At 42.9% G+C, this 24,564-nt stretch overlaps 2 protein-coding genes across 4 annotated transcripts; both read right to left on the minus strand.

Moving 5' to 3' along the window:
* Positions 1-1,452: 1,452 nt before the first annotated feature.
* Positions 1,453-7,963, minus strand: LOC110499744 (pseudouridylate synthase PUS7L). Of its 2 annotated transcripts, none has more exons than XM_036956920.2 (10): positions 7,626-7,963; positions 6,624-7,527; positions 5,774-5,933; positions 5,231-5,429; positions 4,846-4,944; positions 4,651-4,732; positions 3,843-4,005; positions 3,564-3,690; positions 3,309-3,362; positions 1,453-3,097 (listed from the first exon to the last, which is right to left on the minus strand). In XM_036956920.2, the coding sequence occupies exons 2-10, from the start codon at positions 7,510-7,512 to the stop codon at positions 2,447-2,449; spliced, it is 2,424 nt and encodes an 807-aa protein (XP_036812815.2). In that variant the 5' UTR covers positions 7,513-7,527; positions 7,626-7,963; the 3' UTR covers positions 1,453-2,446. The 2 variants fall into 2 exon arrangements, with proteins under 2 accessions (XP_036812815.2, XP_090069604.1); XM_090213478.1 differs by having other exon boundaries at positions 3,588-3,690; positions 7,626-7,950.
* Positions 7,964-8,556: 593 nt separating this feature from the next.
* On the minus strand, positions 8,557-24,540 carry LOC110500960 (twinfilin-1). 2 transcript variants are annotated; one of them, XR_016490105.1, is made up of 10 exons: positions 24,384-24,540; positions 23,385-23,462; positions 22,753-22,931; positions 21,879-21,974; positions 21,281-21,385; positions 14,319-14,444; positions 12,236-12,386; positions 11,925-12,046; positions 10,207-10,932; positions 8,557-10,155 (listed from the first exon to the last, which is right to left on the minus strand). XR_016490105.1 is itself a non-coding variant. In XM_090213479.1 (9 exons), the coding sequence occupies exons 1-9, from the start codon at positions 24,406-24,408 to the stop codon at positions 10,768-10,770; spliced, it is 1,047 nt and encodes a 348-aa protein (XP_090069605.1). In that variant the 5' UTR covers positions 24,409-24,540; the 3' UTR covers positions 8,557-10,767. The 2 variants fall into 2 exon arrangements, 1 of the variants encoding a protein (XP_090069605.1); XM_090213479.1 differs by having other exon boundaries at positions 8,557-10,932.
* Positions 24,541-24,564: the final 24 nt, after the last annotated feature.

The following is a 24,564-nucleotide window of genomic DNA, read 5'->3' on the forward strand; positions in this document are numbered from 1 at the left end:
ATCACCCTCTAGTGACCATGCTGTGTAGGCTGAGATCACCCTCTAGTGACCATGCTGTGTAGGCTGAGATCACCCTCTATTGACCATGCTGTGCAGGCTGAGATCCCCCTCTAGTGACCATGCTGTGCAGGCTGAGATCACCCTCTAGTGACCATGCTGTGCAGGCTGAGATCCCCCTCTAATGACCATGCTGTGCAGGCTGAGATCACCCTCTAGTGACCATGCTGTGTAGGCTGAGATCCCCCTCTAGTGACCATGCTGTGCAGGCTGAGATCACCCTCTAGTGACCATGCTGTGCAGGCTGAGATCCCCCTCTAGTGACCATGCTGTGCAGGCTGAGATCACCCTCTAGTGACCATGCTGTGCAGACTGAGATCACCCTCTAGTGGCCATGCTGTGCAGGCTGAGATCCCCCTCTAGTGACCATGCTGTTTAGGCTGAGATCACCCTCTAGTGACCATGCTGTGCAGGCTGAGATCACCCTCTAGTGACCATGCTGTGCAGGCTGAGATCACCCTCTAGTGACCATGCTGTGCAGGCTGAGATCCCCCTCTAGTGACCATGCTGTTTAGGCTGAGATCACCCTCTAGTGACCATGCTGTGCAGGCTGAGATCACCCTCTAGTGACCATGCTGTGCAGGCTGAGATCACCCTCTAGTGACCATGCTGTGCAGGCTGAGATCACCCTCTAATGACCATGCTGTGCAGGCTGAGATCACCCTCTAGTGACCATGCTGTGCAGGCTGAGATCACCCTCTATTGACCATGCTGTGCAGGCTGAGATCACCCTCTAGTGACCATGCTGTGCAGGCTGAGATCACCCTCTAGTGGCCATGCTGTGCAGGCTGAGATCACCCTCTAGTGACCATGCTGTGCAGGCTGAGATCACCCTCTAGTGGCCATGCTGTGCAGGCTGAGATCACCCTCTAGTGACCATGCTGTGCAGGCTGAGATAGATCACCCTCTAGTGACCATGCTGTGCAGGCTGAGATCACCCTCTAGTGGCCATGCTGTGCAGGCTGAGATCACCCTCTAGTGACCATGCTGTGCAGGCTGAGATCACCCTCTAGTGGCCATGCTGTGTAGGCTGAGATCACCCTCTAGTGACCATGCTGTGCAGGCTGAGATCACCCTCTAGTGGCCATGCTGTGTAGGCTGAGATCACCCTCTAGTGGCCATGCTGTGCAGGCTGAGATCACCCTCTAGTGGCCATGCTGTGCAGGCTGAGATCACCCTCTAGTGACCATGCTGTGCAGGCTGAGATCACCCTCTAGTGACCATGCTGTGCAGGCTGAGATCACCCTCTAGTGGCCATGCTGTGTAGGCTGAGATCACCCTCTAGTGGCCATGCTGTGCAGGTTGAGGTTCTTCTACATTCACACAACTAAATTAACTTCAACATTCAATGTGATTCTACCTCTAATCCACTGTGAAGAATTCTCATTCAGTCAGTAAATTAACAAAGCATTTTATTTATTAACTGACAAATCAGGCAACGAATCAGCAAACTGATCACAATACTGTAGCAGTATCCTACATGTACACAAGAGGCCATACTGTGTACAAAACATAATACTGTAGCAGTACCCTACATGTACACAAGAGGCCATACTGTGTACAAAACACAATACTGTAGCAGTATCCTACAAGTACACAAGAGGCCATAATGTGTACAAAACACAATACTGTAGCAGTATCCTACATGTACACAAGAGGCCATACTGTGTACAAAACATAATACTGTAGCAGTATCCTACAAGTACACAAGAGGCCATAATGTGTACAAAACACAATACTGTAGCAGTATCCTACATGTACACAAGAGGCCATACTGTGTACACAACAAAATACTGTAGCAGTATCCTACATGTACACAAGAGGCCATACTGTGTACAAAACACAATACTGTAGCAGTATCCTACATGTACACAAGAGGCCATACTGTGTACACAACACAATACTGTAGCAGTACCCTACATGTACACAAGAGGCCATACTGTGTACACAACACTGTAGCAGTATCCTACAAGTACACAAGAGGCCATAATGTGTACAAAACACAATACTGTAGCAGTATCCTACAAGTACACAAGAGGCCATAATGTGTACAAAACACAATACTGTAGCAGTACCCTACAAGTACACAAGAGGCCATAATGTGTACAAAACACAATACTGTAGCAGTATCCTACAAGTACACAAGAGGCCATAATGTGTACAAAACACAATACTGTAGCAGTATCCTACAAGTACACAAGAGGCCATAATGTGTACAAAACACAATACTGTAGCAGTATCCTACAAGTACACAAGAGGCCATAATGTGTACAAAACACAATACTGTAGCAGTACCCTACATGTACACAAGAGGCCATACTGTGTACAAAGTACAATATTAATCAAAATACTGTACACACAGTAGTACATACAACACTGAGACTCCAGTTTAAGGGTCACATTTCATGACCTCTCTGAGGCAGACGGTGGCGTAGCAGGAAGAGTCCAGGTCAAAGTTCAACGTCAAACTAGGTGTGTCTGTGTCAGGGTACTTCACCGTTGACTCCCCCTCTCCATTACCCTGCACGCTCTCCCCTCCTCTCTGCCTCTCCAGACCTCCAGGTCTAGTTGTGTCTGTGTCAGGGTACTGCTCCGTTGACTCCCCCTCTCCATTACCCTGCACGCTCTCCCCTCCTCTCTGCCTCTCCAGACCTCCAGGTCTAGTTGTGTCTGTGTCAGGGTACTTCACCGTTGACTCCCCCTCTCCATTACCCTGCACGCTCTCCCCTCCTCTCTGCCTCTCCAGACCTCCAGGTCTAGGTGTGTCTGTGTCAGGGTGCTGTGGTACCGCTCCACTAGCCTGTGACTTTCCATTCCACTCCTGTTGCCTCTCCCCAGCTCTCTGGCCCTGCTCCAGCCTGTAGGTCAGGCTATGTGGGATGGCCAGTAAGGGGCGGTAGCAGCCAGGGAGGTTCAGTTTGAGAGGAGTGACTCTGAAATGACAGCTCTGTAGTCCATCCCTCGCCAGTCTCTCCTGGTACCAGCCCCCTACAGGGTTCTCTGGGTACTTCACAGTGTTGCCAAGCATGGGAAGAACCACCTGATGGAAGAGCACAGCAGAAGTGAACAATGGATTCAATAGAATCATAACCCATTTGATTTGTGTAGTGTTTTGTGGATGTAGGTTTCACCGAGCTCGGCAACGCACTCAGACAACACACCCATGTTTGCAGAGTAGATTAATAGTTAAAATGGTACAAGGTACTGTAGTACAGGGGAGTGGACAGGTGTGTGTGTGTGTATATACATACCTGTCCTAGTGAGTAGACTTCCTCCTCCTCCTCTGCAGCAGTAACAACATGAATCTGGGGGAGTAGAGAGTGCAAAGGTCCATCTCAGTACCATCTTTATGACTGGTTCAATCTCAGTGAGCGAGTATCACTGGGTGTCACACTCAAAGATAGAGCCTAGTGGCCAACTCTCTAGCACCGATTAAAAATGATTCACACAAGTGATTTTGACTGTTTATTTGACTCCGTTATTAAGTCATCCTAGAACCTAACTACCTGAGGTAAGCTGGTTTCTCCCACCTCTATCCCCTCCTCTCTCCTCTGCTTCCAGACCAGATCTCCCTGCCTGGCCCTGTGGCCCAGCGTGGTCAGCCTGTGTGCAGCCGCCTCGTTCCAGACCCGGCTGCAAATCAAAACAATCTTTATTGATATAGTATACTATATCAAAGTGAGTGAAGAGGAAGAAGGAAATACAAATGAAAGTAGGAATACAAATATAACCATAAAGGATTCAGAATATTTAAAGCAATTAAACAGGTGATATGAATCCCAGACCTGCAGTAAGCGTGGGGGTAGAAGACCCTCATCCCATGGGGTAGGCTGAGCCAGGCACGGGTGCAGCCCTCTGGGCCCGTCCCATAGCGATGTAGGGCCCTCAGCATCATCCTCTCTCTGGCCTTGGACATGGGCATCAGAGACAGGGCCTCCTTGGCATTATCTGAGATGAGGGAGGAGAGGGGTGGAGGAACAGGGTCAGAATGGAGAAGCATTATCTGAGGAGATGAGGGAGGAGAGGGGTGGAGGAACAGGGTCAGAATGGAGAAGCATTATCTGAGGAGATGAGGGAGGAGAGGGGTGGAGGAACAGGGTCAGAATGGAGAAGCATTATCTGAGGAGATGAGGGAGGAGAGGGGTGGAGGAACAGGGTCAGAATGGAGAAGCATTATCTGAGGAGATGAGGGAGGAGAGGGGTGGAGGAACAGGGTCAGAATGGAGAAGCATTATCTGAGGAGATGAGGGAGGGAACAGGGTCAGAATGGAGAAGCATTATCTGAGGAGATGAGGGAGGGAACAGGGTCAGAATGGAGAGGAGTAGAACATGAAATACATGTGAAAAGAAAAATCCTACTGTGTTATTGACTGTATGTTTGTTTACTCCATGTGTAACTCTGTTGTTGTTGTTTGTGTCGCACTGCTTTGCTTTATCTTGGCCAGGTCGCAGTTGTAAATGAGAACTTGTTCTCAACTGGCCGACCTGGTTAAATCAAGGTGAACATTTTTTAATCTGAAAAAGGTTGGGTCCATATAAACAGAGAACATGGTAAACAGGAAATGGTGACTAGTGTAAGCAGCAATTTCTCACCAGTCTGGAGGAAGTGTCTCTTGGCAACACTCTGAGGGTCATCACCCTCTTCTGGTGTGAAAAACAGACGGACAGCTGCCACCTGAGACACATGAACGACAACCCACACCACAAGTCAGACAGAACAAATAGAAACATTGACATCCACTGTTGTCAGTTTCTTGTAATATAAGAACACAGAAGATGTAACTGTACCATTTCCTCTTTGAGCAGGGCCAGTCCGATGCGGTCAGACTGAACACTCTGTCCAGTCCCAAACCTCTGAGGTCCATAGTAGTTCACAAACCCCTTGACCTAAAATAATTGACATTTAATAACGTCTCACTACAGATCAGAGAACAACACTCCTCACTTACACACAGTGCAGTGGAAAGGACTATTAAAGTGCACAGAGAAATCTACATTTGTTTCCAAGTTTGGGTCTGGGGGCCAACAGGGTCTGATGTTTTTATTCAGCCAATCAAGCGCTTGGTGATTAAGTTGATTAGTTACATTGAGTGCTTCAGTGCTGGGCTGGACAAAACCCTGCATCTCTCCAGGACCAGGGTTGAATGGAGGCCACAGAATAGGAGTGTCTCACCTTTACGTTCTCCACAGCCTCCTGCACCCGTGAGTCCAGCTCCATCAGTGTGCCATGACCCTGGTGTGACCTCAGATCCCGTACCACCAGGTCAAAGTGGTTCCCCTGGAGTCTACCCAGATGAAGAGGCTCAGAGACGGAGCGGACGGAGGAGAGGACCACCCCCCTCTTCTCAAACTCACTGGCCTTCTCTCTCAGCCTGACAACACACATCACTCCCATCAGCACTAGTCTGACCAGTCCCCATGATGAGGACAGGATATGCATCAGTAGACAGTGAACTCACTGGACTAGCAGGTTAGAAATGCATGAATGTGGTGGTGATGGATGAGTTGAGTTTGCCCCCAATAGAATGTAGCACTTTGTAAATATTCATCATCATCATCAAACCATAGCCAAGGATAGCCTGGTGATCCAGTCTGTTAGTGCTTTAGTCAACTCTCTGTTTATAGTCTAGGGGAGTTGACCACAGCACATAGGCTAAGCCAAGGACTTAGAATGTGTTGCTGTTTCCATTCAATCTAACAACTGTACTGTATCTACCGTTGTGGTGAGATCTTCTTGACCACCATGGACTGGTAGGTGATGGCCCTCTTGTCCTTGATGCCAGCGTAGGTGAAGTCAGAGGGCAGCACCCCCAGGACAGCTGCCATGTAGCTGATAGCCTCCAGCGTCTCTAGGTTCTCCTTCCTCAGAGTGAACGCTGCAGGGGAAGGAAACCCATGCCAATAGTATCCACACTAACTTCCTAGAATACATGCCCAACACATTGCTTCATTCTAAGTAGTATTCATTCTAAGTATGGCCAGGGGAATAGAGTGTTATGAGTGGTTTGAGGTTGGTCTTAGACACTGATTTAAGGTCAGTTTTGTGGGGTCCATGTTCAGGATTTGGGGAGGATAAATCCAAGGATATGTTTTTTTTGTCACGTACAGTTTAAAGCAGATATATAAATGCTTACTTGGGCTAATAACATTTTTCTTGCTGTACATACAGAATCATAAGAGAAAAACATCAAGTAGGAGAGAGAAATAGGAGAGAAATTAAATGGAGAGAGAGAAATAGGAGAGAGTAAACGGAGAGAAATAGGAGAGAGAGAGTAAACGGAGAGAGAGAAATAGGAGAGAAATTAAATGGAGAGAGAGAAATAGGAGACAGAGTAAACAGAGAGAAATAGGAGAGACAGTAAACGGAGAGAAATAGGAGAGAGAGTAAAAAGAGAGAAATAGGAGAGACAGAGTAAAGAGAGAGAAATAGGAGAGACAGAGTAAGCAGAGAGAAATAGGAGAGACAGAGTAAGCAGAGAGAAATAGGAGAGACAGCGTAAGCAGAGAGAAATAGGAGAGATATAGAAGATAAACATAGTCTGTGAGGTTCTCTATAGACCTCTCACCTGTATAGACCTCTTCCTCTTTACTGTCATCAGCCGTCCTCTTCCTGGGTTTCCCTTTTTCTCTCAACCTGACCGTAATGGCCGTAGTCTTCTGCTGCTGGTCACTGAAGCTCTTGGTCTCCACCAGTTTACCAAACCGTCTACTGAGGAAGTGGTGCACTGCCGTCCTGTGCTCCTTACTGTCATCACTCCTGAATGTGTACACAGAATTAGGCATCTTGGTGTCGATGAACCTGATAAAGTCTTCGGCCTCCTCCTCGGAGACCAAACCTGATAGGAGCTTAAAGTCAGGGTCCTCCTTTACCCTGATCTCTGATTGGTTGGTTACTGTCAACAGGAAGGGAAAGCTGTGTCGGACAGCGCGGTGGACATTAGCCCTTTGGTGTTTGTCTGGGAATGAACCCAGGGATAACTCTTGATTGGCCATCTTCTTCTCACTGCCATTGGATGATTCTTGGTTGGCCAGCTTCTTCTCAACGCCATCATTTGGACTTGATGACATCTCTCTCAATAAAGCAGTGAACTGCTCTAGCTCTTCACAGACAGCCTGACCCAGTATTATGCTCAGGTCAAAACAGTCTTGGCTGGCGGTGGATGTGATGTCACCATTCTGACCGGGTCCAGGTTCTGAATTCTCTTCTTTGAGGTTGTGTTGATGTTTTGGGCTAATAATATTTGTCTTTCCTTCAGACTTGGCACCTGGGCATGCCTCAGTAATGTTGGATGATTGAGGAACATCAGATACACTGGGTTTAGTGACCATCTGGCCATGGATGTCTATCTCTGTGACTACAAAGTCTCTGGTGAAGTTCTTGATGGTTCCATAGAACCCTTCATGTTCTGAGATGTAGCACTCAGGGACACTCGGTGCTTCGTCCTTCATAGTCATGGTAGATAGACTGTCCTGTCACAAAGAAAGGGATAAAACCAATATTATACCCCAAGTTATGTAAAAATCAATGAATTGATAATCAGAAGCCAGGTATTAAGCCATGGTCTTACCAGTTATGTAATGTGACGTGTCAGTGCTACAAATGTTTAATATGCTAAATGAATCAATGTGACACCATAGCACACTATAACATTGTAGCTAGCTTGCTAACACTGTTCAAATACGTTACTGTTTACCAAGCTCAACCAACAGCAGAAATCGTAGTCTTTAAGCAATTTGTCATTTCACTTATATCATCTAATTATAAATTAATGCAACAATAAATGTCCTAAAACGACACATTTCTAGCAATAAATGTCTAATACACAAACACATGTGCAACTGTAGCATGAAATTGTAATTCTTCCGCATCATGTCATGTGACGACAAGTTCTTAAAGGGAAAGTGCTCTTTTATTTGTCTCAAACTCCTGTTCTGGTCTTCTGATGACTAATCACCTGTTAATAATTATATTTCACAGTATAGACTAGAGAGATACATCATAAGTAAATCATTAGTATGTTTTGACAAACAATTTGCATTTAAAAGGTCATTTCTGATTTGCTGAACTGTATGAACAAGGCTACTATGTATCTAACTGCTGTGAGTCATGGTAAAATAATGTTCTGAGATAACTGGAAAGACATTTTCATTAATTGAGATCTACATTACTACAAAGGTTTATTACAGATTAGGCATGGAGCAGGTATGCCTTTAATTTGTATCATCTGACATCAGCTGATCTGCAGCCAGCCAACATGACTTATTCATTGTAATCTTTTATGTGCCAGGCCAAAGGTTTACCCTTACCACTGGTGCCAATGAGTGGGATTACAACGTGATGGGAAATGCAGATTTGGCCTACTATTTCCCCCCTTCACTGCCAACTCTATTCAGAGAGCAATGCTTTATTCAGTAAGCTCACACCTCTCAGTGGTCACTAGGCTTGCATAGTAGTTCTGATACTGCTACTAATAATATATCAGGCAAGAAACACATTAGTGAATGTAATTTAAATATTTTAATTTATTTCATTTCCTTACACAATTTAATTCATAGAAAACAAAACAATTTGAGACATTACATAACATGATAGTTTCAAGGTACTAGGACTCCTTCAGAATGACATAATGTCATAGTAATCTAGTACAGCATGAACATGTCATAGTGGTTTGCCTTTTCATGGAATCAGTAGACAGATTCTCCATGACATTTTACCTGGGAATCACAGTCCCTTCCCTTCATTGTGGTTCTAATAAACATCACATGCGTACACACATTGTCACGTGGGGAAAGACCTGCAGCATTGTGGTTGAAAAGCATTGCATATTATGTGGGATTAATATCACTGATGTGAAATGCACAAACGAGCAACCCTGATTGACAAACAGGTCTGCATCTGAAATGGCACCTGGGTCAAAAGTAGTGCACTATATATATAGGGAATAGGGTGCCTATTCTGATGGGTTCTGGTCAAAAGTAGTGCACTATATATAGGGAATAGGGTGCCTATTCTGATGGGCTCTGGTCAAAAGTAGTGCACTATATATAGGGAATAGGGTGCCTATTCTGATGGGCTCTGGTCAAAAGTAGTGTACTATATAGGGAATAGGGTGCCTATTCTGATGGGCTCTGGTCAAAAGTAGTGCACTATATATAGGGAATAGGGTGCCTATTCTGATGGGCTCTGGTCAAAAGTAGTGTACTATATAGGGAATAGGGTGCCTATTCTGATGGGCTCTGGTCAAAAGTAGTGTACTATATAGGGAATAGGGTGCCTATTCTTATGGGCTCTGGTCAAAAGTAGTGTACTATATAGGGAATAGGGTGCCTATTCTGATGGGCTCTGGTCAAAAGTAGTGCACTATATAGGGAATGGGGTGCCATTCCGGACGCACCCAGGCACTCTCTCTCTCACACAGACCGACAAACAGATAACGGTTGACATTCAACTGATTCAGGCTGTGACCTCTCAGTCGCAGAACACCACACACACATACAGTACATCACAGACCTAGAAAAATACTTTCTCATTCTTCAGTAAAATAACATGGAAAGAGAAATCCCTAACTAGATTTTGGACTGACATGTAATCATACAGTTGTTATGGACATGGTAGTGGTAGTACAAATTAGATGCATACAGTAAAATGTATACAAAAGCAATAGGCTTCTTAACAACATCCACAGACCCACACATGGCCTCTCTTCTCTCCCAAATCAAGCTTCTACATCAGCATGGTCCTATTCATTAGGCACACCATAGCTAAACGTTTTCAAACATTTATCAACGGAAAGCGAAAACAAGCTATTCTTATTGGACAAGTCTAGGTGGTCCCTCTCTGTTTTCTCCATTTAGTGTCACATGAATAGGACCCAGTCCTCAACTCTGATCCTGAAGGGCTAGCGGTTGTGGAACAACATTCTCTATTGATTGACTTTACACAAGGCATTATAGAACTGCTACAACATTGTCGGCATTGAATCAGCACTAATAACAAGGTGAAGTGTTCAGATCAGTATCACATGCTCACCAGAAAAACCACAAGGTCTTTCATCTCACACACCTCCAGAACCTCTAGCTCTCCAGGACCTCCAGAACCTCAAGCTCTCCAGAACCTCTAGCTCTCCAGAACCTCTAGCTCTCCAGAACCTCTAGCTCTCCAGAACCTCTAGCTCTCCAGGACCTCCAGAACCAGGATTGGGAACCATATATCTTAAAAACACATCCAGCTCTCCAGAACCAGGATTAGGAACCATATATTTTAAAAACATTGTCAAATAATATGAGAAATAAAAAAACATTAGCTATAGCTCTAAAGGGAAATGTTCGCTCTCTCTCTCTCATCATCATGAAAACACAGCACCGACTGTCTGTCTAAATAACAAGCTACTAATGTAAGTAAGTTCACAGGTTTGAGTGTCATGGCTTATATTAGTGTGGTGGTCTGTGTGTGCATAGTTCATATAGTCTACAGGCTGGTTGTCTATGAGGTTAAAGGGCATTAGGAGGGATTCATGTCAATGGTCTATGTCCTACATGGAACCCTATCCCCTATATAGTGCACTCCTTTTAACCAGAGCCCTATAGGCCCTAGTCAACAGTAGTGCACTATAAAGTGAATAGGGGGGCCATTTGGGAGTCAACCAGATAAAGGGTTCTTATATACTAAGTGGAATGTTCCATTGTGGACTAAAATGGAGGGGTGTTTTATTAGTCTTCTTCGCCATCCCCTGGTGGTCTAGTGATCCGGCGCCCTCCTTTCTTCCCCGCGGGGCCTTTAGGTTTGGGAAAGGCCTGCTTGTGTGCGTGCTGCTTAGGGTGGACCTCTTCGTACATGAATTCTGCGGTGAGCTCATCACCGTTATCAATCTCCAGCTAGGGGAGGGAATCAGAATGCATCAGTTAGTAGGGATACTTCTACTAATAGGAATACAATAAATCCCATCACTGAGGGGCAAACTAGACTTCCTCTATAAAAAATACATTGCAGCAAAAATCCAGTCTACGTTGGCATAATGTTACAGTATTTTCACAGGAGTGTTTTAAACTGTTGAAAGTCACTCATGTGACTCACTGCAGTGAACCTGAGTTGTATTAATTAGGTACCAAATAATATGGGTTAAAGCAGAACTAAAACCCCACGTATTTTTGGTCAGATGCTTATGTTTACGCAGTCTGTCCACGAGAGATCAGGTTCCAAATGAAAGAAAAACAAGACTGAAATGGATGGACTATCTGACTTAATATAATGTGAAGTGCATGTTTAAATGTTCTGTTGCAATACATTTAGCTACAGTGTGATATAATGAACATGACCCAGCTCTTACCTTTCTGACTATCTGGATGTGCAGGTTGTATAATGAACATGACCCAGCTCTTACCTTTCTGACTATCTGAATGTGCAGGTTGTATAATGAACATGACCCAGCTCTTACCTTTCTGACTATCTGGATGTGCAGGTTGTATAATGAACATGACCCAGCTCTTACCTTTCTGACTATCTGGATGTGCAGGTTGTATAATGAACATGACCCAGCTCTTACCTTTTAGGCTATCTGGATGGGCAGGTTGTGTAATGAACAAGACCCAGCTTGTACCTTTTAGGCTATCTGGATGTGCAGGTTGTATAATGAACATGACCCAGCTCTTACCTTTTAGGCTATCTGGATGTGCAGGTTGTATAATGAACATGACCCAGCTCTTACCTTTTAGGCTATCTGGATGTGCAGGTTGTATAATGAACAAGACCCAGCTCTTACCTTTTTGGCTATCTGGATGTGCAGGTTGTATAATGAACATGACCCAGCTCTTACCTTTTAGGCTCTCTGGATGTGCAGGTTGTATAATGAACATGACCCAGCTCTTACCTTTTTGGCTATCTGGATGTGCAGGTTGCTCTCCACAGTATCGATGAGAGGGTTCTTACAGCTGGAGTAGAGCATCCTCTCTCTGATGCTACATTTATACCCCGGCATGGAGTAGATGAACACTGCAACACACACAGGAAACCACTTTAAAATACCACCTTATCACATTGTTATTACATTGAATTAACATAATACAATTATGAATAAGAGTAGATCAAGCTAAAAAAAATGATTGTGTGGTATAATATCAACGTATTAAAAAAAAACATGCCGTAATATCTTCTCATAATGTTTTAATGCGTTGTCTTTACCTGTAGACTCGAGGTAGTCTCCCTCGTGGGAATGCTTGTACAGGAAGAAGTGGTATCGGGCTGCATCCTTGGGGATCCTCTTGGGCAGATCCTTCAGTTCTGTAGGAGTGGTGCTGGACAGCTTGATACACTCATTCCTAAAATCAATCTCCTGTTGATACAGATGACGATGCATTTTTTCAAAAAACAATCCTCAATAAGCTCAATAAGCTAAACCATCCAATACAATAAGGCTTTGAGTTTCATGTTTCATGTAACATGGTGCCAGTTAGTTAGTTCGTGTTATAGCCATCACAGTGTAGTCTTCTATGGCAATTATATGGTATTGTTGAATCCAGAAACATGCTAGTCAGAGACACCTACTGCTAATGAAACAACACGGTGATTGTCCGTCTCTGTGCTCTAATAAAAGGAGGTGAGACTCCAGACAGTACTGACACGCACCAGCTGTACTTGTTGGTTCTATTCTCTCTTAACTGTTCCAGATACTGGATGGCGTCTCTCTACGATACTATACTTTCCTATATTATTTTATACTATGATGTATTATACTATATCATTCCATACTATATTATTCTATACTACACTATATTATTCTATACTATATATTATTCTAGACTATGATGTACTATACTATTCTATATCATTCTATACTATATTCTATATAATTCTATACTATAATACACTATGGCGTACTATACTATTCTAGACTATACTATATTATTCTAGACTATACTGTATTATTATATACTATGATGTACTATACTATATGTACTATACAATTCTATATCATTCTATTCTGTACTATATTATTTTATACAATACCATATCATTCTATACTATATTATTCTGTACTATATTATTCTAGACTATAATATATGATTATATACTATGATATATAATTATATACTATATTATTTAATACTACATTCTATACTATATTATTATATACCATATTATGATATACTATGACGTACTATACTATATAATCCTGTACTATATTATTCTAGACTATAGTATATTATTCTATACTATTAAATACTATATTATTCCATACTATACTATACAATTCTATACTATATTAATATATACTATATTATGATACACTATGACGTACTATTCTATATCATTCTATACTATATTATTCTAGACTATACTATATTATTCTACATTATATTATTCTATACTATGATGTACTAAACTATATTATTCTATACTAGTATATAGTATTCTCTACTATAATATTCTATAATCTATTGTTCTATAATGGTGTACTATACTACATTATATCCTATATTATTCTATACTACTCTATGATGTACTATACTTTGATGCATTATACTATATTATTATACACTATGATGTACTATACTATATTAGTAAATACTATATTATGATGTACTATACTATATTATTGTACACTATGATGTACTGTAATATATTATTATATACTATGATGTACTATACTATATTAGTATATACTATATTATGATGTACTATACTATATTATTATACACTAGGATGTACTGTAATATATTATTCTATACTATGATGTACTATACTATATACTATGATGTACTGCAATATATTATTCTATACTTTATGTACGATACTATATACTATGATGTACTGTAATATATTATTCTATACTATGATGTACTATACTATACACTATGATGTACTATACTATATACTATGATGTACTATATTAGTATATACTATATTATGATGTACTATACTATATTATTGTACATTATGATGTACTGTAATATATTATTCTATACTATGATGTACTATACTATATACTATGATGTACTGCAATATATTATTCTATACTTTATGTACGATACTATATACTATGATGTACTGTAATATATTATTCTATACTATGATGTACTATACTATACACTATGATGTACTATACTATATACTATGATGTACTATATTAGTATATACTATATTATGATGTACTATACTATATTATTGTACATTATGATGTACTGTAATATATTATTCTATACTTTATGTATGATACTATAGACTATGATGTACTATACTATATACTATGATGTACTATACTCACCAGCTGTACGTAGTTGATCTTCTTCTCTCTGAACTGTTCCAGAGCCTGGATGGCGTCTCGCTGCATAGGGAAGGCCACGCCCGTCAGAGTCTGTTGCTTAGTGTCCACACTGATGTCGGTCTGTACCTGGACGGACGGACACACATGGTCACTTGGTGTTGTTTTAACTAAATCACCAGGCTTTCTTTCTGAGAAGGGCCTAGGCCCAGACTAATGGTCTGGAACTAAAATTACACAACAACAAAAACAGTCATTAGGTGTCACACACACTAAGACAACCCCAACATTGGTCACCAGGCCGTGGTTTGAGAAGGGCCCGGGCTAGTCTAGACTCACTACTACAACAGGAAGTCTATCCTTACCCCAATTTTGTGTTTGTGTCACCAATAATTTGCAAAAGATAAACAGAAAGATACATTCTTGAAAAGGCACAAAAAAACATATTTAACTTGAAAAAAAAAGGAATTGATAAAGCTTGTGGTAACATTTAAAGTCTTACATGGAACAAAACGATCTCAATGTGATATGAGATAAATAAACTGTTCTGAATAATATATCCAATAATAATAATAATAATATAATGATAATAATATCATAATGATCATTTTATCCAATATAATATCCAATAGAAATAATAATAATTGAATAACATCAGTATGTAAAAGGTCTGCACTGACCTGTCATGTGTTAGTACAGCCCTCATAACATTCACACTCCTGACATGCCATGTTTGGCTTGACTGAATGAGATTACCACTGACCTGTCATGTGTTAGTACAGCCCTCATAACATTCACACTCCTGACATGCCATGTTCGGCTTGACTGAATGAGATTACCACTGACCTGTCATGTGTTAGTACAGCCCTCATAACATTCACACTCCTGACATGCCATGTTTGGCTTGACTGAATGAGATTGCCACTGACCTGTCATGTGTTAGTACAGCCCTCATAACATTCACACTCCTGACATGCCATGTTCGGCTTGACTGAATGAGATTGCCACTGACCTGTCATGTGTTAGTACAGCCCTCATAACATTCACACTCCTGACATGCCATGTTCGGCTTGACTGAATGAGATTGCCACTGACCTGTCATGTGTTAGTACAGCCCTCATAACATTCACACTCCTGACATGCCATGTTCGGCTTGACTGAATGAGATTGCCACTGACCTGTCATGTGTTAGTACAGCCCTCATAACATTCACACTCCTGACATGCCATGTTCGGCTTGACTGAATGAGATTGCCACTGACCTGTCATGTGTTAGTACAGCCCTCATAACATTCACACTCCTGACATGCCATGTTCGGCTTGACTGAATGAGATTGCCACTGACCTGTCATGTGTTAGTACAGCCCTCATAACATTCACACTCCTGACATGCCATGTTCGGCTTGACTGAATGAGATTACCACTGACCTGTCATGTGTTAGTACAGCCCTCATAACATTCACACTCCTGACATGCCATGTTCGGCTTGACTGAATGAGATTACCACTGACCTGTCATGTGTTAGTACAGCCCTCATAACATTCACACTCCTGACATGCCATGTTCGGCTTGACTGAATGAGATTACCACTGACCTGTCATGTGTTAGTACAGCCCTCATAACATTCACACTCCTGACATGCCATGTTCGGCTTGACTGAATGAGATTACCACTGACCTGTCATGTGTTAGTACAGCCCTCATAACATTCACACTCCTGACATGCCATGTTCGGCTTGACTGAATGAGATTACCACTGACCTGTCATGTGTTAGTACAGCCCTCATAACATTCACACTCCTGACATGCCATGTTCGGCTTGACTGAATGAGATTACCACTGACCTGTCATGTGTTAGTACAGCCCTCATAACATTCACACTCCTGACATGCCATGTTCGGCTTGACTGAATGAGATTACCACTGACCTGTCATGTGTTAGTACAGCCCTCATAACATTCACACTCCTGACATGCCATGTTCGGCTTGACTGAATGAGATTACCACTGACCTGTCATGTGTTAGTACAGCCCTCATAACATTCACACTCCTGACATGCCATGTTCGGCTTGACTGAATGAGATTACCACTGACCTGTCATGTGTTAGTACAGCCCTCATAACATTCACACTCCTGACATGCCATGTTCGGCTTGACTGAATGAGATTACCACTGACCTGTCATGTGTTAGTACAGCCCTCATAACATTCACACTCCTGACATGCCATGTTCGGCTTGACTGAATGAGATTACCACTGACCTGTCATGTGTTAGTACAGCCCTCATAACATTCACACTCCTGACATGCCATGTTCGGCTTGACTGAATGAGATTACCACCGAACCTGTCATGTGTTACTACAGCCCTCATAACATTCACACTCCTGACATGCCATGTTCGGCTTGACTGAATGAGATTACCACTGACCTGTCATGTGTTAGTACAGCCCTCATAACATTCACACTCCTGACATGCCATGTTCGGCTTGACTGAATGAGATTACCACTGACCTGTCATGTGTTAGTACAGCCCTCATAACATTCACACTCCTGACATGCCATGAGCGGCTTGACTGAATGAGATTACCACTGACCTGTCATGTGTTAGTACAGCCCTCATAACATTCACACTCCTGACATGCCATGTTCGGCTTGACTGAATGAGATTACCACTGACCTGTCATGTGTTACTACAGCCCTCATAACATTCACACTCCTGACATGCCATGTTCGGCTTGACTGAATGAGATTACCACTGACCTGTCATGTGTTAGTACAGCCCTCATAACATTCACACTCCTGACATGCCATGTTCGGCTTGACTGAATGAGATTACCACTGACCTGTCATGTGTTAGTACAGCCCTCATAACATTCACACTCCTGACATGCCATGTTCGGCTTGACTGAATGAGATTACCACTGACCTGTCATGTGTTAGTACAGCCCTCATAACATTCATACTCCTGACATGCCATGTTCGGCTTGACTGAATGAGATTACCACTGACCTGTCATGTGTTAGTACAGCCCTCATAACATTCACACTCCTGACATGCCATGTTCGGCTTGACTGAATGAGATTACCACTGACCTGATAATCTCTTGTACCTAAAGGATTGGGCTGCTGTTTTTTCATCCATCTACTTAATACAAGGAACGGGTCTCTCAGCAAATGAATAATAAATATCAGAAAGCCTCTTTACTCGCATGTAGATTAGTGGATAATCATCTTGCCCACACAGCTGGGATCTCAATATAAACCTTCCCAGTTGGTTGAGGCTACTGTATTTGTGAGGGTGGCTCTATGAAATAGGCCTATAGGGCAGATGAAGAATGACCCTATCCTTTTATGGAGTCATGAGGGTGTATAAACATCAAACAATATAGTCCACAGATCCCTGGATTCCACATGTTGTTACGTTACAGATTTATTCTGAAATTGATTAAAGCCTTTTCTTTCTTCTCATCAATGTACTATACACACACACAATACCCCATAATGACAAAGCAAAAATGTGTTAGTACTTTGTTGAAGCACCTTAGTCAGCGATTACAGCAGAGTCTTCTTGGGTATGATGCTACAAGCTTGGCACACACGTATTTGGGGAGTTTCTCCCATTCTCCTCTGCAGATTCTTTCAAGCTCTGTCAGGTTGGATGGGGAGCCTTTCTGCACAGCTATTTTCAGGTCTCTCCAGAGATGTTCAATCGGGTTCAAGTCCGGGCTCTGGCTTGGCCACTCAAGGACATTCAGATACTTTTCCCTGCCACTCCTGCATCGTCTTGGCTGTGTGCTTAGGGTTGTTGTGCTGTTGGATGGTAAACCTTCACCCCAGTCTGAGGTCCTGAGGACTTTGGAGCAGATTTTTCAAGGATCTCTCTATGCTTTGCTCCATTCATCTTTGCCTCGATCCTGACTAATCTCCCAGTCCCTGCCGCTGAAAAACATCCCCACAGGATGATGCTGCCACAACCATGCTTCACCGTAGGGATGGTGCCAGGTTTCCTACAGACACAATCCTGTCTCGGAGCTCTACGGACAATTCCTTCGACCTCATGGCTTGGTTTTTGCTCTGACATGTACTGTCAACTGTGGGACCTTATATAGACAGGTGTGTGCCTTTTCAAATAATGTCCAATCAATTGAATTTACCACAGGTGGACTCCAATCAAGTTGTAGAAACTTCTCAAGGATGATTAATGGAAACAGGATGCAGCCGAGCTCAATTTGAAGTCTCAAGCAAAGTGTCTGAATACTTATGTAAATAAGGTATTTCTGTACTTATTTTTAATACATCTGACAATAAAAAATAATAAAAAAACTTTATCAATTTGTCATTATGGACTATTGTGTGTAGATTACAGACTTTAAAAAAACATTTTTTATACATTTTAGAATAAGGCAGGGTGTGAACACTTTCCGATGGCACTGTAGGTATATTGGCACAGGTAGCTCCACTCCACTCCACCGACACAGGTAGCTCCACTCCACTCCACCGACACAGGTAGCTCCACTCCACTCCACCGACACAGGTAGCTCCACTCCACTCCACCGACACAGGTAGCTCCACTCCACTCCACCGACACAGGTAGCTCCACTCCACTCCACCGACACAGGTAGCTCCACTCCACTCCACCGACACAGGTAGCTCCACTCCACTCCACCGACACAGGTAGCTCCACTCCACTCCACCGACACCGGAAGCTACACTCCACCGACACAGGAAGCTACACTCCACCGACACAGGAAGCTACACTCCACCGACACAGGTAGCTCCACTCCACTCCACCGACACCAGAAGCTACACTCCACCGACACAGGAAGCTACACTCCACCGACACAGGTAGCTCCACTCCACTCCACCGACACAGGAAGCTACACTCCACCGACACAGGAAGCTACACTCCACCGACACAGGAAGCTACACTCCACCGACACAGGTAGCTCCACTCCACTCCACCGACACCGGAAGCTACACTCCACCGACACCGGAAGCTACACTCCACCGACACCGGAAGCTACACTCCACCGACACCGGAAGCTACACTCCACCGACACCGGAAGCTACACTCCACCGACACAGGAAGCTACACTCCACCGACACAGGAAGCTACACTCCACCGACACCGGAAGCTACACTCCACCGACACAGGAAGCTACACTCCACCGACACAGGAAGCTACACTCCACCGACACCGGAAGCTACACTCCACCGACACCGGAAGCTACACTCCACCGACACAGGAAGCTACACTCCACCGACACAGGAAGCTACACTCCACTGACACAGGAAGCTACACTCCACTGACACAGGAAGCTACACTCCACTGACACAGGAAGCTACACTCCACTGACACCGGAAGCTACACTCCACTGACACCGGAAGCTACACTCCACTGACACAGGAAGCTACACTCCACTGACACAGGAAGCTACACTCCACTGACACAGGAAGCTACACTCCACTGATACAGGAAGCTACACTCCACTGACACAGGAAGCTACACTCCACTGACACAGGAAGCTACACTCCACTGACACAGGAAGCTACACTCCACTGACACAGGAAGCTACACTCCACTGATACAGGAAGCTACACTCCACTGATATAGGAAGCTACACTCCACTGATATAGGAAGCTACATTCTTAGAAAAAAGGGTTCCAAAAGGGTTCTTTGGCTGTCCCCACAGGATAACCTTTTTTGGTTCCAGGCAGAACCCTATGTGAAAAGGGTTTTACATAGAACCCCAAAGAGTTCTACCTGGAACCAAAAGGGTTCTACCTGGAATTAAAAAGGTTTCTTCAAATAGTTGTCATATTTAATACAATTCTAATTTATTTTGTATAATATTGGGACAGCAGAAGAACCCTTTTAGGTTCCAGATACACTCTCAGAAAAAAAGGTGCTATGTGTTTTTGGTGAAGTAAATTCACATGCTATTTTTACTACGCTTTACAGTGTGAATGTTTAGTTGGGAACGATAAACCTTTTAGTATGAAATCTGATGGGTATACAGAGATTAATAAATAAACCAAATGGACCGGCAGAGAGGAGTTATCTGGTCTAGTCTCCTCCAGCCTACAGGGACAACCCATATCAACCTGCTGAGATGATTTGTTTCAGGGAGTAGTGGAGTGTGTGTGGGTGGGACTGGGGGGGGACTGGGGGTTGGTCCTTCTATTCTTGTGGGGACCGAAAATCCCCAAAAGACCCCACAAGGATAGTAGAACAAGGAAAATTCTCCCTCGTCGGGACATTTCCCACATCCCCATGAGGACAAAGGCTATTTTAACCCTAGGGGTTAGGTTTAGGGTTGCAATTAAGGTTAGGTTAAGAGGTTGGTGGTTAGATTTAGGAGCTAGGTTCAGGGTTACGGTTCAGGTTTCAGGTTAATTGTTGGCCCCCACGAGGAAAGAAGATCAAAACGTGTGTGTGTGACATCATCACTCCGATATAAATAGAAAAATGCCTCATAGTATTATTATGAATGCATGCAGCCAGGGGGATCTGGGGCAGAAGTCAGGCTTTTTAGTGTAGCGTGTAAACATCTTTCCACTTCATTGATCTGTTATTGATTGCCTGTTGTAAATTGCTCGATGCCTCTCTCCACTAAAGCCTAATACATTTTTTAAAAAATCCAAACGTGCTAGCTGCAAAGTCCTTTGTTGTGGAAATTATTTTGTGTGTGTGTGTGTGTAAACTCTTAGAAAAAAGGGTTCCAAAAGGGTTCTTTGGCTGTCCTCATAGGAGAACCCTTTTTGGTTCCAGATAGAACCATTTTTGGTTTCATGAAGAACCCTCTTTGAAAAGGGCTCTACAAGGAATCTAAAAGGGTTCTACTTGGAACCAAAAAGGGTTCTTCAAAGTGGTCTCCTATGGGGACAGCCGAAGAACCCTTTTAGGTTCTAGATAGCACCTTTTTTCCTAAGAGTGTATGTACATCTGTGTGTGTGTGTGTCTCTCTACCTCGCTCAGTTTGATCTGCCTCAGCTCCTCCTCAGCAGCAGTCAGTGGTTGTGGAGCAGCCTGTGCTATCAGGTACTTCCTGTACCCACTCAGAGACACATCATCCTGGGGAGAGAGAGGACCGTGAGAGAGGTGGACTGGAGCTCAGGGTTCGCATTTAGAGTAGCAGTGCTTATATAGGATCCTCTCTTCACTCCCTCCCCCCAAAGCTGCAAAGAGTGAAGTGAATGTATTAAATCACTTCCTTGTTGTTAAATGACCCCACAGCTCTCCAAGGCATACATAATATTAATAATTAAAAGAAAGCAAAAAAAAAAATAGCATTTTCTCAAAAAGCTATCTACTCTATTTTTTTGTGTGGTGTTTAATTATTTCAATCGGTTCCTTTTTGTTGTCCTTAAAGGATTCTATCTTGTTTTGCGTTGGATAATTTGTCATGAGGGAATGAGGGACAGCATAAACATGTCATGATGTCATCTAGCGACAAATGGCGCAACCAACAGCGACTTTCCTTGAAACGTTATTGCCAAAACTGCAAGCCCACTAGGGCCTATAAGCCAGAAAATAATGAGGAGTTTCTTCAGATTCGTCAACATACCTCCACTGTGCCAAATATTTCATCTTTAATGTGTCCACCCCCAAACTCCTTCTTCAGTGTAGCTCTTGTAGCAGCATACAACATCTTCTGTCTAACCTGTAGAAGTTGGAGGAATTCATGTTTTTAGTACTGCACTAACGGCTAAATATGACTGTAGGTGGCAATCTAAACAAGAACACAATGCTATTTCATACAGACATCTCAGAAACATCGACCATTTTGGCTGTTACATTGAGGTTTGGGATGGAAGCCAGGTTCATGCTTCCTGCAAGCTAACATTAGAATTGCAAATATGCTAGTTTAGCACAACAATAAGCTAGCCTTTTCGCTCAACAGTCTCTTCAAAATGTTAGCATTAGCTAAGCATAAATAATCACTTTTTTCAATGGGGGGCAGCTTTTGACATACTTATATGAACCATAAGAGGATTTTCCTTCATCTAAAAACCTGTTTAAAGTCAACAATTCTCTCACCCAGTGGTAAGGGTTCCTCCTCTATAGTTAGACAACCACAGACCAGATGTGTGTTTGAAAGCAGCACTGTGTGTGGCCTGTTACATTCTCCCTGTTGTGCTTTACCTGTAGTGAGGACTAGACTGTGGGTTCATAGTTCTCTAAATAGAGTCTTATTGTAGACAGTATTCTGGCTTATTAGACTATGGAATAAACAGAGAGACTTTTAAATGCCCTAACGGACACCATGACAGTTGTGTTAAGAAGGTGAAACAGTAGTTTAAGGGAAGTAAAAACTGTCATGTCTATGGCATTCCAGAGGTAGTCTTGACTAACAACAAAAAAAGAAGAGAATTTGCTCCCAACCAATATATTGATGAATGAACAAAGTCAGAAAGAAACCGATAAACATATCAACATACAGGTGAGCGGTCAGGTGACCAGGCCAGGAAGATCCACTCATATCCCTGGTTGTTAGTAGAGTCCAGCCTGTACAGGAGATAGGAGGGCATGTCCTCCTGTAGGAGAGGCAGCACATAGGCATCATACTCCTGGTCCCACTTCTTAGACGCATGCTTGGTGCCTCCCAGCACCAGAGTCTCTGGAATAACAACAAGGAGGGACATGGTGGATTTATTACAGTGATATACAATATGTAACTATGGGAACAGGTACATATCAACATCAATTCTGTTCTGTCTTTTCAGGTAAGATATACAGTATCTGAGATTGCAGTGCAGTAAAGGCAACCAACCAACAGATATCTTACAAATGACATGAAGTGTAATAACTAATACAGTACAATACAATAAAGCACACTGCAATACAGTACAAGACAGTGCAATACAATTCAGTACAATACAATCTACTTTTCAGATCACAGTATGTCTTCAACATCACAGTAAATATAACCAGTTGTAACCAATCAACAAACTACTGAACTTATCTTTTTACCCATTGATCATGTTGGCATACAGCGATGGGTAGGACTCATCTCTGATCAATAGGTGTGATTGAGTTGATCAGCTGTAGGCTAGGCAGGCTACATACTCACCCATCTCAATGACGACCTTCAGCAGGCGATAGGCTCCGTTCCTCGCCTTAGCAAAGATGTCTTTCACTTCCTCCGCAGCTGTGAAGTCAAAGCAAGCAGTCACCTTTTTATACACACACATTGGCTATTCATACAGCAGGGACATTCAGGGAACACAAGCATGGGGAATAGCCTATTACCTAACAGTCAAGTGTGGAATATACTGGTCAAATGAATTATGGATTGGTGTGTTTATCAAAAAAAGGTTTCAAGAAAAGATTAGTACAGGCAGCTGATCTATCTTGGGTCATTGACTATAGTATAGAGACAGAGAATGAACGTCAAGTATTCAAGACGCATAAGAGCAAAACCAAAAACAGCAATGACTTCAATGTACCGTAATTGTATCACACTTTGTCGTGCCATGATAAATAAAGATAGCTCTGATAGCCTACTGGCCAAAATAGGTGACCCACATTTTACTAGACAGTCAGTTGTTACATAAAAATCGACACAGTTGCATCAAACGTTATCTCATCCCCAAAACGAACAAACGTCAAAAGGGCAACAGTAATCTTGGCCATAAATGTCACCCAGATTAACTTTAGGCATTTGATGAATGGGCGGCTTGTTCCCTAGTAAAAGACCTTTGACACGCGTTACAGACCAGAGCCTGCTGCAGCAGCACGGGGCTTGATGACAAACTGCTAGTGTTTATGCGGCGTAACAATCTCAGTTGAATCGCAGCAGCGCGACCATATTAGTACAACGCATCGCTGAATACACTTGTCATAGATTCTTCTCATTCGCCCAGTGCACCGTGAAGCCCGAAGCAACTTCCACAGAGCAGAAAGCACTGCTTATTCTCGCTGATGATGCAGAACGACACACATACAACATGATCAATTTCCCTATGACTTTAATCCTTTTAAATCAAATCTGTCATGGACGACGATTGCATCGTATATTCCGTTGTGGTTTCAACAGCTGGAGACAATAAGCAGAAATGTGCGTATTTACCTTGTATGCCCGTTTGATGGGACATTATGTCTGTCTGCTTTGCTTTGGGTCGCCGGGCCGGTAGATGACTGAAGGGAAAGAACAAGGAAGAAGAAACCGAACTACAGTAACTTGACCTGCCTCTAGCTGTGATGTCATCACGCAGCAGCAACTGTATCATGTGACGATGGAGCAATAACGC

The sequence above is a fragment of the Oncorhynchus mykiss genome, chromosome 21 (assembly GCF_057628025.1).
Source record: "Oncorhynchus mykiss isolate SJ-2025 chromosome 21, ASM5762802v1, whole genome shotgun sequence".
NCBI classification, from domain to species: Eukaryota; Metazoa; Chordata; class Actinopteri; order Salmoniformes; family Salmonidae; genus Oncorhynchus; species Oncorhynchus mykiss.

Bases quoted from the DNA above. Each gene is read 5' to 3' on its own strand.
- LOC110500960 (XM_090213479.1), bottom strand. From the start codon at position 24,408: ATGTCCCATCAAACGGGCATACAAG. The intron at 23,463-24,383 runs GTAAATACGCAC...TTGACTTCACAG, and splicing joins CCATCAAACGGGCATACAAG to CTGCGGAGGAAGTGAAAGAC. The intron at 21,975-22,752 runs GTATGTTGATAT...CAACTTCTACAG, and splicing joins GGTCACCTGACCGCTCACCT to GTTAGACAGAAGATGTTGTA.
- LOC110499744 (XM_036956920.2), bottom strand. From the start codon at position 7,512: ATGACTATGAAGGACGAAGCACCGAGTGTCCCTGAGTGCTACATCTCA. The intron at 4,006-4,650 runs GTGAGAAATTGC...CCCTCATCTCAG, and splicing joins GAGACACTTCCTCCAGACTG to ATAATGCCAAGGAGGCCCTG. The intron at 3,098-3,308 runs GTATGTATATAC...CTCTTCCATCAG, and splicing joins AAGTCTACTCACTAGGACAG to GTGGTTCTTCCCATGCTTGG.